The sequence below is a fragment of the Phyllostomus hastatus genome, unplaced genomic scaffold, assembly GCF_019186645.2.
Source record: "Phyllostomus hastatus isolate PE091 unplaced genomic scaffold, TTU_PhHast_1.1 phas_contig_98, whole genome shotgun sequence".
Taxonomy (NCBI): domain Eukaryota; kingdom Metazoa; phylum Chordata; class Mammalia; order Chiroptera; family Phyllostomidae; genus Phyllostomus; species Phyllostomus hastatus.
In genome coordinates this window covers 6,107,448-6,126,647 of record NW_025333999.1, presented here as the reverse complement: position 1 = coordinate 6,126,647, position 19,200 = coordinate 6,107,448, and the positions used below count along the sequence as shown (strand labels likewise).

Sequence of the window (19,200 nt, the reverse complement as noted above, 5' to 3'; positions counted from 1 at the left end):
TCATAGTATCTCTTAAGAGCCCTGGGAGGGTCTTAATATCATTTAATGCACACTTACCTGGTGGTACACAAATACACACATGAATACATGAATGGGTCACAGTGGATATTTATTGAGCCAACGCTGACCATTCTTCTCACTTGCATCCTCCCTCCATCCTAAGATGTGGACTGTACAATATAACCTCCTTCCCATGAGGTGGGTTTGTGTCTGCCGACCCTCCCATGGGGCTAGGGGTAAAAGAACAGGGCAGGGAGTGCAGCACACAGGAGGTGCACACTACTTAAAGGAGGGCAAGAAGGAGGCAGAGAGGACAGCAGAGCTACAGCCCCAGCGGGAGGAGGGGAGCCAGGCAGGGGAGAGGAGGTTGGGTGGGCCTGGGAAGGGGCCTTGCCAGAAGCAGGAGGTGGAGGAGAGCCCAGTGTCCATGCAGACAGGGTCGGGCTCATGCTGACCCTCTCCTCCCTGAGCCTGTCATCAAGCCAGCAGTGAGAACCAGTTGTGGGGGGGTGGTAAACTGAGGGCGATGGGGAGCCACAGCAGGTGTGTGAGCAGGGAGAGGGGGAGGGTGGCCAGCGTGCTCAAGGGCCTTGCAGCCCGCTTTGTCTGTTGGTGTACATTTTTTACTGGAAACGAGACTTTTACAAAAGAATGTAGATTGGTCTGAGTTAAAACTTGTAAATAACTTGAAAGACAAACAAACAAACCAAACAACCTCCAGGCCTCCTCAAAACCTTTTATTCCCTGAGAAGCCACTCTCCAGCCCTCACTCTGCTGCCTTAAGTGCCCCTGTCACCTCCCCAATGACTGTGAGGTCCAAGTCCCAGACACCTGTCTAAGGCCAGCAGGGCTGGGGTTCACGGGTTTGCTTGGATCTCCCAAGTCAGAAAGACACACTGGGGTGGGTACCTAGTCCAGAGTCACAAGAGCTCAGGGCCACTCGAGGGCCTGAACCACCTCCTTCTCTGGGCACTGGGGTGAGTGTATGCACTGGCCTTGAGCCCTGTGAAGGCACCTTGGTCCCAATACTGTTCCCTGAGCTCCCTGAGCACAGGTGTGGGGGCTTGGTCCTGCCAGGGGCCCAGACCCTGCGTCACTATAGCCTGAAAAAGATAGCTGCCTCCCCCCTCTGCCCAATGTGTCTGCCACTGGAGCACCTGATGCTACAGGCACAGAGGGGGCGGTCTGTGCATGGCCTCTCAGGCCATTCCTACCCTCCAAGGGGCCCAAGGCCCAGGGAAGGGTGGTGAACCCTTCTCCCTGGCTGAAAAGTGCTTCTTGTTTCAGCTGCATGTGCACCCAGGAATTCCTAGTTGGCCTTGAACCCTACCCAGAATACACCCATGATTAAACCACTGCAGGTTCACTACCAAGGAGAGGCTGACCACTGTTTAAGGTCCAGCCCGTGATCAAGGTTGGAGCAGGGATGTGGGACTTTGACTGAAAGGGGCTGGAAGGAGCAGCAGCTGCTGGAACCCTGGCTGAAGTGCTTCTGCCAGTAGCTGCCATGGAAAGAGATGGTCCCTCCAGCTGAGAGTCTAGGGAAAATGATGAACATGGTATGAGCAGTACTGAGTGAGTTTCAAAGGTTGTGTAGGAGCTTGCCACAAAAGTATTCATATTCTCTAGCAAACATTCTGAGGCACTCCCTTGGGCCCTCGGAGGACAAAGTTCTCAGCTTTCCGGGAGGAAGATGTAACCCCTTCCTATGGGGGTGGAGACAGGAGCCTAGAGGCTAGGGGTCCCCGCACCACCTCCATAGACCCTCGCCTGCTTGCCACAGGTGAGGTTGGCCTGGCTCAGTGCATTCCACATGAGCAGCATCTCATAGGGCAAGAAGCGGTGCACCAGCAGCAGCTCCCGGTAGAAGCAGGGGTTGAAGGAGGACAAACGTGCTGTGGGAGACCTAACGCCGACGGTGCGGATACCGCTGTGTGAGGCGGGCTTCAGGCCCTCCTGCTGCAGGCACATGCCCAGGAAGACGTCATCGATGGGGAGGAGGTCCAGGGTGCGGGCGGCCCGGCCCACGGCGGCCGCCGTGAAGCGGGACAGCAGGGAAGCCACCACCTCCACAGTAGGGCGGGTAGTGCTCCTCCTGTGTCACTATCTTTGGCACATAGTACTTGCTCTGGGGGGGCCCGGATGGGGCCCACATTCTGGATCAGTTGCCCCCACAAAGAGGTGGTGGTCAGGGTTGTGGTCCAGCAGGTAAGAGACCATGTTGTCTGTGTGCGCAAAGACATCGTCGTCCCCGTTGAGCACGAAGCTGGCATTGCTGCACCGAGCCTCCTGCCACTGTAGGAAGAGCACCTGCGGGCGGGCGGGCGGACAGGGCACACAGGCTCAAGGCTGGGACCATCAGCCTCAGGTCCCTGTTGGCCGCCCCAGCCCACAGAGCACAGCTGAGGCTGCGTCCCCGCTGTCAACCCAGCCTGGGGTCAAGGTCCCACCCTGTGGGGGTGACCTGAGCAAAAACCCCGCTCCTCTCTGTGCCTCAGTTTCCAAGTTTCCTTTTAGGCCGCATCTCAGGACCTGCCTGCAGGAGCATTGGGGGTCCATGAAGACGATATTCTGCACAGCGCCAGGAAGACTCACACGCCTGCATTTACTGCCATTCCTTCCCAGTGTGCCTGGCCGAGCGCTGCTGTCATAGAATTGCTGTGTGGTCGTCATCGGACATCCCCCACCCCCAGACTCTGGGCTCCCCCTGGGTGGGGCTGTGTCTCCTACCTGTGCCGTGTTCCCAGCACCGCTGTGGGCCCAGCGCCTCATATGGGTTAGATTCACGTGTGTCAAGTTGTTACTTACCGCGTGCTTTGGTGTTTTGTGTCAAGAAGGGGGCATGTTGAGGGGTCCTGGCCCTTTGCTCACTTTGGTTTCAGTTTCCTCCATAATGACCTTTGCTGCCCCTTGATGTCTTGAACCCAGACCTGTCTGTGCCTACCAGGAGCAGGAACCTGCACTGGGTGTCTATGCAGATTGCTCCCCCCCCACCCAACCTGGGTGGGTCCTTGGAGCCCCCACTGCCTCCTCTGCATGTGGATTCTCTCTACCTCCCATGGGTTCTTGTCCATCAGAAACGTTTTTGTGGAGTACCCACTGCACAGAGGGGGCCCCATGGGGGGACTCACCAGACAAAAACAGGGTGTGCTCTGTCCAGTACCCTGCATCCCTGCAACCCCGCACCTCATTGCCAATGTTATCTGAGTGCCTGGCACTGGTCCAGGTGACTTCTAAATGTTATCTCATGCAATCCTTACAGAGGTCCTCAGAGGTGGGCGAGTCCAATTAATAACCAATTTCCCTGTTGAGGAAACTGGGGGCACAGAGAGGTGAACATCAAGGGTAACATAGAGCCTGAACTTGCACCTGGGTTAGCAGGACCCTGTAGCCAGGCTGGAACCTCTGGCCTCCCCTAGAGATAAGGCCCTCAGATGCCCTGAGGACATTAGAGGGGGTGGCATGGGGTGCAGGGTCTGCTGGTTCCCTTGGGCCCCTCAGAGGAGATGGTGGTGATCTGGGCAGGAAGCTCAGGTGGCCCCAATAAGGTGACTTTCTTTCTGCCAGCCCACCTGCTTGAGTGTGAGGTTGAAGAAGGTGTCGTAGAAGTCCCACTGCAGGATGTCGCCATGAACCCTCGCCTCCAGTGCCAGCAGCTGGTTGACTTTGTGGGCCTCGTGCGGTTCTTGGGCTGTGCCCACCAGAAAGAGACGGCGCAGCCAGCCGCCCCGCACAGCCCGCTCTCGGCCCCAAGTGCGCCGCACCACCTCCCTGCGCTCGTAATTGTGCGGCGAGGACTTGATGACCAGCAGCAGGAAGACCCGCTGTGTGCACTTGCTCAGAGGCGCGTCCTGCAGCAGCGGGAAGTCCCGGCAGTGTCTGTGCAGCAGGAAGTCGCGCACGTGCTTTGGCTGCTCAGCGAAGTCTGGCAGCTGGGCCAGGGAAGTGTTGGCCCTGCAGGGCGCCGGCGTGGTGGGGAGGGTTGGCTCGGGGAGCCAGATCAGAGCCGCGGGGGTGTCCAGTGGCTCTTTCAGTTCCTGGCAGGGGCAGCACTGGGGTGGTGACAGGTGCAGACTGAGGAGGAGGCAGAGGAGAGTGAAGGTGCAGAGCACCAGAGCCAGGCCCACCTGTGGCAAGGACCTCGGACACCTCATCCTGGACTGCAGGGTTTGCGATTGATCCGAGGAGATCCCCAGGCGGCTCCAGGGAAAGTAGCAGCCACTGAAGATCCGGATGGGCCGAGCACTTTTCCTGAGCCACCTGTGGACCCCAACACCTGGTTGCAGCTCGCCATCATTCGGGTTGGTAAAATGTTGGAATTCACCCCCATCTTGTCCCCCACACCGTGCCTCTTCCCGCACCCCAGCCCAGCTGGACTCTGACAGAAGCCCAGGCCCTGCCTGGGGTTCCATATTTACAAAGGAAACTGAGGCACGGGAATTCCAACGAGAGCCCCCCAGACTCCGAGTGCCCAGAATTCACCCCTCCCATATCCAACCTGCTCCTCCTCATGTCCCTGACTCAGAGATGGCCCAGGAGCCTCCCAGGTGGAGGCAGAGAATGCCCTTTGTATCAGGTGCAAGCTGCTGGGATCCTTCCTCCTCCCCTTCAACACCTGCTGCTCTAGAAAGCTCTGAGCTCTGGCATTCTGATACAACCGTTGCCTCTTCTTCTTCACTATTTTAAATGATCTTTTGACCTGAGCGCGGCCCCTGACCCAGCATGTATCAGACAAAACCATCTCCTTTGGCGCCCACCTGCTCCTCCTGGCAAACTCACCTCCACACCCACTCCTCTAGGAAGCCCTCTCCCACCCTTCGGAAAAGTCCTGCTTCCCCGTGGGCACCTCCAGCCCCATCCCCTGATCTGGCTCAGTCCTGATCCTGTGGGGTGACCGTGTCTGGAGTTGTCTCCCCAGACCTGGGGTCCTGGCATCGCCCAGCATGAGGCAGACACGTGGGGAGAGCAGGGAGTGTTTGAATGAGTAAATTTATGAGTAAAAGATTAAATTGACTCAATTTATGTCTGGCAAACCCTTATTCAAACTCAAAATCCCCAGCTCTAATGTCTCCTCTTCCTGAGAGCTTTCCCCCTCTTCTAGGCACAGCCCTAGGTCTCCCTTGTAAGTCCCTTTCCCAGCTTCCCTGCACCACCTCAGCGCCTTTTTGCCTGGTAAGGTGGTGTCTGTGCTGTTTTCCTAAATTTGAGGATCTCTTTTCCAGTGCGTCAGGAAGTTCTGGATTGGACCCAAGATAGGACTTACTATTCAGCAAACACTTATTGGCTTATCCCTGAGGGATGCAGACTCTGGAGCCCAAACCCTGGGTTTGAACACCGATTCCATCACGTCCTGGCTGTGTGCCTTCCACACCCCGGACCTCAGTCTCCTCGGCTGTAAAAGGGGCATCTGAGCAATCCCCAGCTCACGGGACTGTGCACGTGTGAAGGGACCTCTCCAGGACAGACACCTAAGTGGGCATTCAATGAGTGTTTGTTGAATGAATACATGAACCTCAGCACTTACCTCAGCCTTCCTCAGGAGATCTGTGCTGGTCTGGGGTCTCCTCGTTGTCCCCCCTGGCACCTGGAACAGTGTGGGGCATTTAGGGGGTTCTGGTGGTCCCCTCCTGGCCAAAGTGACCCCACCCAGCTACTGCCTGGGAGCAGGCAAGAGAGTGGTTTCCTGTTTACATCCAGAGCCACTTATTGGCGCTGCACAGGGGACAGGGCCTGCCTCCTGGACCCCTGAGGCCGTTTCCCCAGTGTGTCTATTGCTGTGTGTGCACAGTGCCTGGCTAAGGCCTCTTCAGCCAGATGTCACCCAGAAATGGGACTCAGTTCCCATTCCACACATCCCGCTGTGTGGCCTTGAGCCGGAAGCTGGATCTCTCTGAGCCTCCATGTAAAAGGATGGGAATGAGCCCTATGTAAAAGTGTTGTGGGGCTCTTAACCTCAGGCGTGATGGGCACAGTCCTGCCTCAGGACCATTGCACAGGTGGTCCCTCTGCCTGGCATGGTTTTCCCCAGATGTGCATACAGCTCCTCACTGCCCTCTGTTTTTCCAGATGTCCCCTTCTCAGGAAGGCCTCCCCTCACAACACTAGGTCTCACTGATACCCCACGCATTCTACTTTTGCTTCCTTCCACACACTTCCCACCTTCTAAAATACATGATACAACATTTGAAATGTATTTTCCTTACCCATCTCCTCTACCAGATAAGCTCCCTGTGACCTGTCACGTCCACCCTTTTACCCCAGCTCCCAGAACAGCGCCTGCCATGCAGTCAGTGCCCAGTGAGAGCATGTGGAGTGGATGACGAGTGAATGCACGCTGCCTCGCCACGGCAGCTGACTCTGGAGTGATTGTATACTTTCATTCATTCCTCAAAGCCAATGTTTACTGTGTGTGTATGCCACCTCCTGGGAGCTGGGGACACAATGGTGATCAGGTACAAAGGGTCTAAATGTTTTTGCCACTTCGGAACCCACGCTGTCGAGGGGGACAAACACTAAATAAAATCCTCAATGAAATGATACAAAGTGACAAAAAAGCCAAGAGAGAAAATGCAGTCTGGTGGTATGTTTGGATTTTGAGGCCCAGGTGACATTTAAGCTGGGATGTGATGGGGTGGAAGAGCCAGCATGGCTGAGGTTTAGGGGGCAGTGTTCCCCAGGGAGGGAACAGCAGATGCAAAGACCCTGAGGTGGAAATGAACTGGTAGAGCCTGAGCAGTGGCGGGGCCCTGCCTGCAGGTGGCGCAGAGCCTGTCTTGCTGCTGTGGCACTCCTGGGGTGGCTGCCAGACCCCAGGGGTTCGGCTTCTGGCAGGCAGGTCTGGGAGACCCAAAAAGGCGGATTACCTTGGGGTGAGAATGTGAACTGATGAAGGTGACAGAAGAATGAACTGAACCTCTAAAGGACATCTTCCTGATCTGAACAGTTGTCTCTCTAAAAATAAATAAATACATAAAATCTCAAAAAACAAACAAACAAAAACTCCACCTGCCAAGCCAGGGCCACCTCATTAAGGAGCCATGACCGTTGGTGGATGATTAACCACTAACCCATCTAAGTTTAACATCTGAGCCAGAGGTTCAGCCAGGGCTGATTTGGCCCCCGGGGGACACTTGGCAATGTCTGCAGAGTTATTTATTTATTTTAATACTTTAAGAAATATTTATCTATTTACTCATTTATTTTTCACGAAAGGGGAAGGGAGGAAGAAGGACAGGGAGAGAATCGCCGACCAGCTGCCTCTTGCACACTTCCTGACCGGGGACAGAACCCACACCCAGGTGTGTGCCCAGCCTGGATCCGGAACAACGCCCACCACCCAAGCCCCACAGAGGGCTGGAGATATTTTTGGTTATCTCGACGTGGGTGGGGTGGGGGTGTGAACTGTTAAATGGCACGGAGTGGGTGGGGGCCATGCACGCTGATTAACCAGCATTACACTGCCCTACCAGTGAGGATGACAGCCCCAAAAGTCAACATTGCAGGGACTGAGAAATCCTGGTCTGAACCAACAGAGATTGATCCGCCTGGAGAGCTCAACCCAAAGGCTGGGCAGAGAGGTGAGTCAGGAAGTGAGTCATGAATCTTAATATTGTCCTGTATAAATTCACCATGTGGAATGTTTAGGAGACTTACTATTGCTTATTTATGTCATTTACACATCTATTAAACACTTATTAAATAGAAAAATCAAACCTAAATGGCCAAGCATTAGTTCAATGGGAATGTATTTTGTAAGTTCTAAACAAGGGCTCTAAAACAAAGAAGACACCTCAGCAAATACACACAGTTACAACCAAGCCAAACCCGGGCCCTGGTGAGGGGGAGGTGTGAGAGGTGAAACAGCTCCACAATGGCCCATGTCACTGCAATCAGAGTGTCAGGGCGAGACAGAACCTCTTGGAGTGGCCATTTAGGTTTTTTTAAAAGTATATTTTATTGATTATGCTATTACAGTTGTCCCAATTTTTCTACTCTCCTTTATCCCCCCTATGCCCCGCACCCCTCCACCCTCCAGCATTCCCCCCCTTATTTCATGTCCATAGGTTATACATGTAAGTTCTTTGGCTTCTCTATTTCCCATACTGTTCTTAACCTCCCCCTGTCTATTTTGTACCTACCAATTATGCTTCTTATTCCCTGTACCTTTTCCACCCATTCTCCCCACATGCCCTTCCCACTGATAACCCTCCATGTGATCTCCATTTCTGTGATTCTGTTCCTGTTCTAGTTGTTTGCTTAGTTTTTGTTTTTGTTTTTTAGGTTCCATTGCTCATAGTTGTGAGTTTGGTGTCATTTTACTGTTCATAGTTTTTTATCTTGTTCTATTTTTTAGATAAGTCCCTTGAACACTTGATAGAATAAGGACTTGGTGATGATGAACTCCTTTAACTTGACCTTATCTGAGAAGCACTTATCTGCCCTGCCATTCTAAATGAAAGCTTTGCTGGATAGAGTTATCTTGGATGTAGGTCCTTGCCTTTCATGACTTGGAATACTTCTTTCCAGCCCGTTCTTGCCTGTAAGGTTTCTTTTGAGAAATCAGCTGATAGTTTTATGCAAACTCCTTTGTAGGTAACTGTCTCCTTTTCTATTGCTGCTTTTAAGGTTCTTTCCTTATCTTTAATTATGATGTGCCTTGGTGTGTTCTTCTTTGGGACTCTCTGAGCTTCCTGGACTTCCTGGAAGTCTGTTTCCTTTGCCAGATTGGGGAAGTTTTCCTTCATTATTTGTTCAGATAAGTCTTCAATTTCTTTCTCTTCCTTTTCTCCTTCTGGCAGCCCTATGATTTAGATGTTGAAATGTTTAAAGTTGTCTCAGAGGTTCCTAAGCCTCTCCTCATTTTTTTGAATTCTTGTTTCTTTATTCTGTTCCAGTTGGATATTTATTTCTTCCTTTTGTTCCAAATCGTCGGTTTGAGTTCCAGTTAACTTCCCTTCATTGTTGGTTCCCTATATATTTTAATTTATTTCACTTTGTGTAGCCTTCATTTCTTTCTTCATTTTGCTACCGAGCTCAATCAGTTCTGTGAGCATCCTGATCACCAGTGTTTTGAACTCTGCATCAGATATGTTGTCTATCACCTTGACACTTAGCTCTTTTTCTGGAGTTTTGATCTGTTCTTTCATTTTGGCCATATTTCTTTGTCTCTGAGCACCTGTTAAGTTGTAAGGGGGTGGAGCCCTAGCTATGCCCCAGGGCGGGGCAGCCCTCCTTGCTGCGTTGTGGTGTAGTCTGTAGGGTCTGCGCCAGAGAGGGAACAACACCAATCCCTTGCTCTGCTCTAGCCCCACTTTCCAATGAACTCTTCTGCGAGACTGGGAGTTTCTCTGGCCTTTGAAACCCCCTAGAATTTTACAGCTAGAGGCTTTGAGTCTTTAGTTTTGGGGTCAGCAGCCCCACCTCACCCAGGCGGTCAGCTGCCTTGCCATGGGTTCTCTCTGCCTGTCTGCTCATCTCTGCCCCTCCTACGGGTCCAGACGAATGTTTCTTTAACTCCTTGGTTGTTGGAGTTCCATGCAGTTTGAATTTCTGGCACTTCTGCTTGTTTATTGTTTTTAAATTTGTTTTTATCCTTCTTTCAGTTGTGCAAGGAAGTGAAGCATTTCTACCTACACCTCCATCTTGCCTAGAACTCTGTCCCATTTAGTTTTAATTAATTCCATCAATGGCTGTTATTTTCCTCACATTCTTCTTTCCTTGTTTATTTATCAGAACTCTTTGCATATGAAACATCCTTCTTGGCTACTTGCATTCTCAACTTTTTCTCACCAGATCTCTACAATGGAGGGATCCCAGGGCTGTTCCACTCTCCCAGACCTTATAAAGTCCCTCATGGAATTAAGAATTCAAGTCAGGAGCTCACTTCCCTTCCCTCTTACACCAGTCCTCCATTAGTGCACCCAAGATCTGCTTTCCTTTCAGCCACCAAGACCCCCTTAAATCCTCAGGCAGGAAATGATGCCAACCTCACAATTCCCACAACTGCACCGTCACGACAAAGGATCCCTGGGCCTCCCTTTCAGCATGCCTGGGAGTGCGGAGGACTCGCTGGCGCAGTGAACCTTGCTGGGTGCCTCTGTGGGCTGTGCCCCGGGAGTCACTAACCTGTGTTCGTGGGTGTCACTGTCTGAAGGGGGAGGACCCTATAGCTGCTGTGGGGGCCCCTGGGGTTAGGGGCTTGGCTTCACCAAGGAAGGCATACCTCTTGGTATTTCTTCCTCCAAGTGACTGGGCGGCCACTCCGGGGCCACGAGAAGCTCCTCTTAGGCTTGGGATTGAGCCCCTGATCCCCACCCTGCTGTCCATCCGCTGCAGGCCTCATTGTAAAACAAAATGGCCGGACTCATTGAAGCCCAGCAGCTGCCTGCTCTGAAGTGCATGGCGTCCGGACAGCTCTGGCGGAACCTCCACCCCAACTTCACGAATGGGGACATGGAGCTTAGGGAGATGTCTCAAGTGGATACCTTGGAACATTTTGTCTCCAGGTTCCTCAGCCCTAAGAAGGGTCTCAGCAGCTCTTATCCCAAAACACATCTGAAAACCATGCATTCGTTTCTTTAACAAATAGGTGTGAGGTAACTAAGAAGACTCAACTCCAGGCCTGGTCCCCTGGAATACCTTCATTTGTGGGAGACAAATTTGGACACCTGTGGGATAAGGGCTGGGCCAGAAGAAGGACCTGGGTATTGACACTGAGACTTTGAAGGCTGAATAGGAGTTCACTAAGAGTGTTCAGGTGGAGGAAATAGAAAACGCAAAAGCATAGAAAAGAAATAAAACAAGGCCTATTGAAGGAATGGCAAACAGTTTATTTTGCTGAAAAGTAGAATTTGGAGAGAGGATGATTTCTGAGGCCAGGGAGTGTGCAGCCAGACCCCGTGAAGACCTTGAATACCATGCTGAGAAGCAGGACTGTTTCCTGGGGGATGAACAGAAGTGTGGAGGGTATGTTAGCAGGGAGCGGAGAGATCAGTTTCAAATTCATTGTTGTGTGGTCCCTCTTTGCCCTGAGTTGACCTTGGCAAGTGGCTTGTTCATAGGAGACTGTTTCCTCAGGATATGGGCATGCTGACACACCTGGCACAGATCTGAGTCACTGACAATTGTTTCTCAAAGTGGCCGGAATAAGCCATCTGGCTCTGGGCTGTCTGCCCTCAATGCTCTGGCGCGATTTCACCATCACCCAGAACGCACTTCCTCCAGAGCCCACAGAAAAGCCCTGTGCTTGCTTGCATCTGCCAAGAGCCTCCTGCAGTGCGACTACCAGGTGCGGTTCCTCTCAGGCACCTGCCCATCCCCATCTCTCCCCACCAAGGACCTCGGCCCCTGTCACCTGCTCCAGCCACACCAACCTCTCCACAGTTCCTTAACTGCCCTGCTCAGCCCTGCCACTACCATCCCCTCCACCTTGGAAGCCCTGCCCTCCTGCTCTTGCCCTTGATCTCCAGACTCAGCCCAATGTCACCTCCTCAGAGGGGCTCAGCCTCTCAGCTGAAACACCCTGTCCCGGCTTTGTTTCTTGCAACAGCTCTCACTGCCTTTGGACAAATCTACTCACTTCTCTCTTGTCCATTCCCCAACCAGCCTGCAGACCCAGGGGTGGGTCCTGCAGTCTTGTCCCAACAGCTGTGTCCCCACTTGATGCTCACTGGTGTTTGTTGCCAAAATATGAATGATGACCCATATATTAGCCATTTCCATGTGCTTCACTTCAGCCCAACTCCACTGAAGGTGGTGGCTGCCACGTGGGTGTGGGGGGTTGTGGGAGGAGGGGTAGGGAGACCTTGGAGGATGCATTAAAATCAGGGGGCAGGACCAAGGGACACTGAATATTCCCCACTCCAAATATTCTGAATGTGCTAAACAGCCCATATTCATGACACTGAAATATTCACGATGCATTTAATGAGCAAGAAGTGCTGATTGTTAGTGAAGTACTGAACACTAATGACCTGCTAAATGTGCAGGAAGCACGCAGTATTTACAATGCATGGCATAGTTGTAAGGCAACAATTAATAGCTGCAAGGCACATTCATGATGCGTCAATAAATATTAATATTGGCACAATGAATATGAACGAGTGACTAAACAGTCCTGAGGAACAGATATACATGTCACTGAATATTCATGACCCATTGCATACACACTACTAAATATTAATGACTTGTTGAATATTTATAAGACACTATATAGAAAGTGTTCAGCCCTTTCTATATACCCTGTCCGAGGAGTTAGGAGAGGGCTGATGCCCTTGAAGCAGCCATAGTGCTGCCTGGGGAAGGACATCTTGACCTGGCTCCCGATCATCCTGGGACCCCTGGGCTTCGGCATCCTGCCTGCAAAGTGAGACGGTGTCAGCCGCCAACTCAGGGTTGGCCCCAGCAGGTGCTGAATATCAGTGGTGCTGGGGTCATCATTGCCATCCCCTGGGTTTTGGACGGGGCTGTGGAATACTCCGAGGCTGCCAAAAGGAGAGGGGAAGGGTGGGGTGACAGAGCATCTGGAAGAACCCTATTTGTGTGCACAACAACCTGCGTCCTGGGAAAGGCTAGACGACCAATGGCCTTTTTCTCGAAGTCAGCCCTTTGCGAAGTGCCAGCGATGACAATGTTAATATCATCATCAGCCACCGTTATCACCTGTACACTCATGACTGCGCTGAACATCAGGCCTGCGCCATGTCCCGCTGTGGGTTCTGGGTGCTCAGACAACTTGATGAGCGGACTCCTGCACTCAGGGGCCTGACGTGCTGATGGGCGGCAGAGAGGCAGCGAACCAGACAATATCCTGGAGACTCGGCAGTGGAACCGGGGCACTTGCAGGAGAGGGTTTGACCCCTTGCCCGTGGAGGAGTCCTGTGCCTCTCACTCAGCATCTGGGGGTGGCTGTGTTCCAGGGTGAGCTGGGCACAGAGAGGGTGCCCACCTCGCAGAGCTGACACAGCCAGCTGAGGTCAAGGAGAGTTGGCAGGATTTGTGCCCTGACCTGCTGAATCTGAGCGTGATCTCTCACCATAAAGTACCAGTTTGGCCTCCTAGTAGTGCTGGGCTGGTCCCTATTTACAAGGAGCATGAGGAGCTTTTGTAAACAGATCAAAAAGAAGGAAAGCCCAGTAAAGATAAAGCTTTAGATTGGTGTATTACGCAAGTATGAAGGTGGATTTATGCAAACATTCACCTGATGAACATATGGGTGTTGAAGAAGGGTGACTCACCATTTGAACCCCTGGAACCTCTCTTTGCAGTCCCAGGGCTCATCACAAATGACTCACTGGATGAGCCTGTCCTCCCCTAGAGCAGAATCTCCCCTTCCTAGGACCGGTCCAGGAAGGAATCTGAGGCTGGACTGAGGCTTCTGATTAAATGCTAGCCCTGCCCCAGCTCAAACTCAAAGGGCATCTCTGGGCATATTTCCTAGTTGGGGAAACTGAGTCTCATGGTCCGTTCCTGTGGGAACTTCATGAAGGACCCCCACACTTTCAGGTTGGTCAGGGCCCTCTTCCAGGCCTTGTGCTTAGAGCCCTGCAATCTTCACATTATTTCTGGCACGCAGAGGTCAATGTCACCCATGAGAACACAGTGAGTAGCATAATCAGGATTAGAATTAACACACCACATCCCGTGTGCAGCCTCTCCACCAGGTGCTTATTTATACTCCACAGCTGCGCTGAGAGGTAGGGCCAAGGTAGCTTCGTTTTCATGGATAGGGAAACTGAGGCTAGAGAGGTCAAAGTACTCATTGAAAGAAAGTCAGGTGAGAACCCAAACCCTGCCTTTAACCACTGTCTGGTGGGACTTCCTTTAGTTGGCCATGTATGTAGTGAGCTCCTCATCATTGTGGGGCAATGAAGCCCAGCCAGACTCCCATCAGGAGGCATAACAATGGGCACCCTCCCTGATTCACAGGGCAGTGAGAGTGGAGGCATGTCACTGCTCCGATCTGGGCCTTAGAAGTGGTGGCAGGAAGTTATCCAGTGACATCTTACCTCCTGATGCTAAGCCAGCTTGTCTGGATTCCCTGGACTCTGACCTGGCGCAGAGAATCTCTGAGGCCCCACCTTGGTCTCCCCACACCCAGAGTACTTGGCAGGAGTCACCAACTGCTGGGGTACAGGAAAGGGAAGAACACGTAGGTGTCAGGGTTGGGCTGGGCAAACACAGCCACTCCCCTAGGCCAGATGGGGGCCCCGCTAACTGATGCAGGGCAAGACCTTCTTTTTCGGATCCTCAGTCCTGCCTGGTGCGGCGGCAGCCTTGCTGCCCTGAAACCCACGAGGCAGTCGGAGGTGGCCCCAGGACCGGCTCCATATCTGACCAGCTCCCTCTGGGCACTGAATCCCAGATCTGGATGACAGGAGTCCCAGGGCCAGGCAGGGCATGGGGTCCTCAGTTTCCCCATCTGAAAAGTGGCCATGAGAAAAACGTCTGATCCAGAGGGAAAGTCGGCTGGGAACCTGGCTAATGATGTAATGATTGCAATAACAGTAATAATAACTATCATTCATATGGTTATGGTGATGGCTGAAGTTTGCTGGACACCCACTTATTGGCCATAGGGCCTACTAACTGACGTCACCTTCAGCACTGTCACCCATACCATGAGCTCCACTTGACATCCTAGGGAAAGTGAAGCTCGGAGACCTAGTCACTCACTTGAGGTCCTCAGTGGCCAGGAGCAGTCTAATCATTAAAGCTTCTGCCTGCTGAACACCTTGTACATCCTCATGGGAGCTGGGTCATTGTCCTCCCTCACAGTGGGGAAACTGAGGCATGTCTAGGGACCATGAGCAACTTGCCCGAGCCACACTGAGGCTGAGGGACCTGAACCCCGAGGAAGCCATGAGCTGAGGTCTTCGGGTCTGAATGTGGCCCAGTGCCTGGTAGGGCTGGGGGCAATGGGTGAGACTGGCGGTCAGCAGTGGCTCCCTCAAGTAACAGGAATAAAGCGCACCTGGGGCCTCAGGTGCTACTCCTGCCCAAATCAGTGCTCCTAGTGAAAGGACAAAACCAGAGCCATTGGCTGAGCAGCCCTATGCCCTTGTCAAACACCACTGCCATTTTACACTTCTGAGCCTATGTCCCCAGGACTGGGGCACTACTGGAAAAGCAAGGGCAAAAAGCGACACCCCACTCCAGCCTCAGGCAAAGATAACACTGGAGCAAACTGCAGCTGATGAAAAACCGCCGGAAACCTCCTGTGTTGCAAGGCCCCCAACAGCACAGGGGTCATCCGACAGCCACCCCCAACCTTTTATAATCCAATTAAAATCCAATAAAAGCTCAAAGTCGCCACCCCTCTGTGCAGGTGTATCTCTCCACACCAAGCTCCTCTCCTCTCTTGGAGCGTGAATAAAAACTTTACTGTCTGCACTTTCTTAGCTTGCATCACTGACCACCACAGCACCTAACAATCTCAGCAATAACGACAGCAGCACTAGTAATGGCCAGAGCACACAGACGGCCCTCCACTCCTCACCCTCCACTTTCTCTGATCCCACCCTATACTTGGAGGTGGGCAGGGGTCTAGGGTCGCCTCGAGTGTCCGTGGGGCAATACAGGGATCAGGGATGCCAGAGACGCAGGTGGCATCTGTCTCCCCCGCCCCCAGGTGTGGGGGAAACTTCCTTCCCGGCCAGGTCTGAGCCAGCCTTACAAAAGCCGGGGTTACTGTTAGAGATGACGGAGGACGACAGGGGTTTTGAGACGGGGTAAGGAGATGCGCTCCAGCATCTCCTGCCAGGTTCACAGTAAACGCCCCGCAGAGACCCCACCGCAGGCACCTGCCAGAGTTCCCCAAGAACCCGCAGTCCCTCCCTTCCACCAAGGGGGTCAACCAGGCCGCGGGAAACCCCAACACTCACCCCCACCACGGTCCAGTCTGCGACCCCTACTCCTCTTCGCTGGCGACTAGGAGGAAGAGTTTCACCTGAGCGCGAGTCCCCGCCCTCTCCCTGCAGCCCCCTCCAGGCCACGCCTTCCGCCTGCCAGCCCCCTGCCCCGCCACCTGCTGGGCCGAATTTCCCGGTTGCCGGGTGGAGGTTCCCCTCTCTGGCCCCTCCTTCTTCCCTCCCCGGCCCCGCCCCTTCCCCTCAAGGGCTTGGCTCCATCCACCGCCTGTGCCTTTCGTGGCCTCCACTGTCCTCTGTGGCTCACGATTCTACCTGAGACCAACCCGCAGTCAGATAGTGAGCTCCCCTCCGCTGGTGGTGTGCAAGCCCAGCCCTGTCAGCCCCTGGCATAGGGCCCCGCCTCCCCCAGCGCTGGTCCACCTTGCGTTCGGTGAAGAAAGGGCCGAAAGGGGGCAGGAAGCAGTTTGAATCCAGTGGCCTTTCGGGTCTCTGCAGGGGATCGGAGAGTTGCCAACCCTAAAAACCCGAGACCCCAGACACCGGAGGTCACCGGCTAGCATTCGGGAAGATTCCATAAGTTGCAAGTCCGATTTCCAGATTCTTGGGGTTGGGGCTGCTGAAGGTTCAAACCCACCCCCACTCGGTGCTGCGGGCATCTGCGTGTCTGGAGGTTTGTAGTGCTGACTGTCGGGGGGTCAGATCTGGGTCCACAGGGCGCCAGGCGACGGCTCTAGTCGCCCATCGTGTTCCTTTTCGAGGGATGGAGGCAGGTCCTCAGTTTCCCCGTGTGGAGCCCTGGCCGCCCATTCTCCCTCACCACGATTTCAGTTCGGAGCCCTCCCCCACCCTGTGGAGCCCTGGGTTCCCTGAGTTCCTGGGCACCCTAAAGGAGACAGAATCCAACTCAAAGGTCTGGTGTTGAGGGAGTGGGTGGTCCCGCTGGCCCCCCCACACCAGACAGAGCCCCTCCCGAGGTGTCACGGGGAAATGCGCACCACCCTTATCCTGCATCCAGGGTGGAGGAAGTGAGTTCTGTACACGACCAGCCGCACCCGCCCCAGGAAGCTGAGGCTCGTCTTGTCAGGGGTTCCGGGCAGGGAGGACCCAGAGTGGCTCCAAAGCTCCCAGGGCAGATTCTGAGGCTGCAGGGCCCTGGTTCAAGCCTGGACTGTTGTTACCATATGACTCAGCACTCACACTCCTAGGTCCCCATCCAGAGGACCCAGAACAGGCGCTCACACCCACCCTTGCAGCTGGTGTTCAGAGTGGCACTAGTCACATCTCCAAAAGGCAGTCACAGCCACGGTGTCCACCAGCTGATGAGGCGTGAGCAAAGTGTGGCTCACACACACGGGAATATCACTCGGCCACAAAGAGGACTGAAGCACTGACACAAGCTGCAACGTGGGTGAACCTGAAAGACGTCCTGCTGAGTGACAGGAGCCAGACACAAAAGGCCACACATGGTCTAATTCCATTTATGCAGAAGGTCCAGAACAGGCACGTCTGTAGAGACAGCAAGCCAGATTAGGTAGTTGGGCCTGGGGGAGGGGGGACTGGGAATGCCTGCCCATGGGAATGGGCTCTCCTTTGGAGGTGATGGAATGTTCTGGAACTAGAGGTCGTTAGCAGAAAAATAATATCGACTAGGTGTTTTGTCACCCAGGATTTGTTTGGGAAAAGAGAGGGTGGCAACCCAGTACACACAGGCACAGCTAGCCAAATGCTCACTCTGGCCTGCACGCCAAGGTGGAGGAGGACTGTTTCTGTGAGGGAGAAGGAAGTTGAGAGAAAGGGAAGTTAGAACCATGGAGCTTATCATGAACACGGAGTCTTTCTGCAGGGCCCTAGGGTGCAGGGTTCTCACGGTCACTCAGAGTACAAGAACTCCCATGAGCACCAGCTCTTCCCACAGGCCTTCACACCGATACTGTGTGCTCCAAGTGCCCCACCCGGGCCACATGTAGATGATTTGTTTTGGTATGTGAATGTCATATTAATGTTCTAAGAAGCCCTAGCTAGGCTACTCACCCACTGGGGTGGCTCTAGGCAAGTGACCTAATCCCTTTGGGCCCCACTGTGAGGTTGGGCTTCCCAGGCATGGGAGACGGGGAACCATAAAATGCCAGCCTTCCTGCCCTGGCAAGTCAAAGGGGTGTCCCATCCTTCCTCCTGGCCCACGTCACACAGCTCTGCAGGTCCAGGCAGCTAGGAGCCCACACTTCACAAACGCCTTCTGTGTTAGAAGATACCGAACCTCCCTTGTGACCCAAGAAAGCCAACCCAAGCCACTGGGAGGTGGTGATAAACAGTGTCCCCTCAGGCAGGGGCCTACGACATGGACATAGCACCCCAGCCACTCAGTCACACAGGACCAGCAAAAGGGCCATCTGGGGGGGGGGGTGCTGACGCCACTGAGAGTACACACGCGCACGCCTGCATGCACGCACACGTATGCAAAGACTGGGGATGGAGGGGAAGCACCCACAGGGTCAGATGTTTGATTCTGGCTCCTCGGTGGGGCTGAGACCCAGCAGTGGGGCGGGCCCCACCTCTGCTGGCTCCACGGTCCTTTGGCGGCAGGAAAGTGTGCGGCTGAAGCAGTCGGTGCCTGAGATGCCTCATTTAATTTGAGCTGACTGCCCCCCCGCCGGCCCCCCCCCGTATGAAAGCAGTGTTGATGTGTGCTGAGCTGCCCCAGCCAGACTGCTCCCAGCTTCCCAGACAAAGACACTGAGGCACAGCCAGAACCCCCTTTCCTGTTTGTTTTTTAAGATTTTCATTTATTTATTTTTCAAGAAAGGAGAAGGGAGGGAGAAAGAGGAAGAGAAATATCGACATGTGACAGAAGCATCAATCCATTGCTTCCTGCACGCCCCAACCAGGGTTGCTGGGACCTGATCCACAGCCCAGGCATGTGCCCTGACTGGGAGCAGAACCAGCGACCTTTCAGTTGTGGGAAAATACCCAACACGCTGAGCCACACCAGTCAGGGCCCCCTTCTCTCTTCGGAAGACAGGGTGGGAGGATCAGAGACCACAGGCCGAACCCCGCTTCCTGAGTCCCATCTGGCCCCTGCTTGGTCCCTGAGGTCTGCACAGCCTCACACCTAGGCTTGCAGGGTCCTCACTTGTCCGCTAGGACACAGGACTTCCCACTGAGCTCAGACCTCTCCCTGCCACAGTGTGCTGGTGACCGTGGCTGTCCTGGGCCTTGAGCAGGCCCACTCTCCCCCACCTGCGATCAGGCCCGCCCCCACCCTAGCTCCCATCACAGAAAAGCTGCCAGCACTGCCAGGGTGCTTCCCCTGTGCCAGGTTCTTGTCAAAGTG

General features: G+C 53.8%; 1 protein-coding gene across 1 annotated transcript; it reads right to left on the bottom strand.

The window, feature by feature from the left end:
- Window positions 1-91: 91 nt before the first annotated feature.
- LOC123828458 (N-acetyllactosaminide beta-1,3-N-acetylglucosaminyltransferase 3-like) lies at window positions 92-16,049 on the bottom strand. The gene is given in 7 exon segments (XM_045853461.1): window positions 92-2,055; window positions 2,057-2,134; window positions 2,136-2,171; window positions 2,173-2,310; window positions 3,573-4,260; window positions 5,525-5,584; window positions 15,882-16,049. Coding segments are annotated over 5 exon segments (1,161 nt in total). The 5' UTR covers window positions 4,155-4,260; window positions 5,525-5,584; window positions 15,882-16,049; the 3' UTR covers window positions 92-1,728.
- Window positions 16,050-19,200: the final 3,151 nt, after the last annotated feature.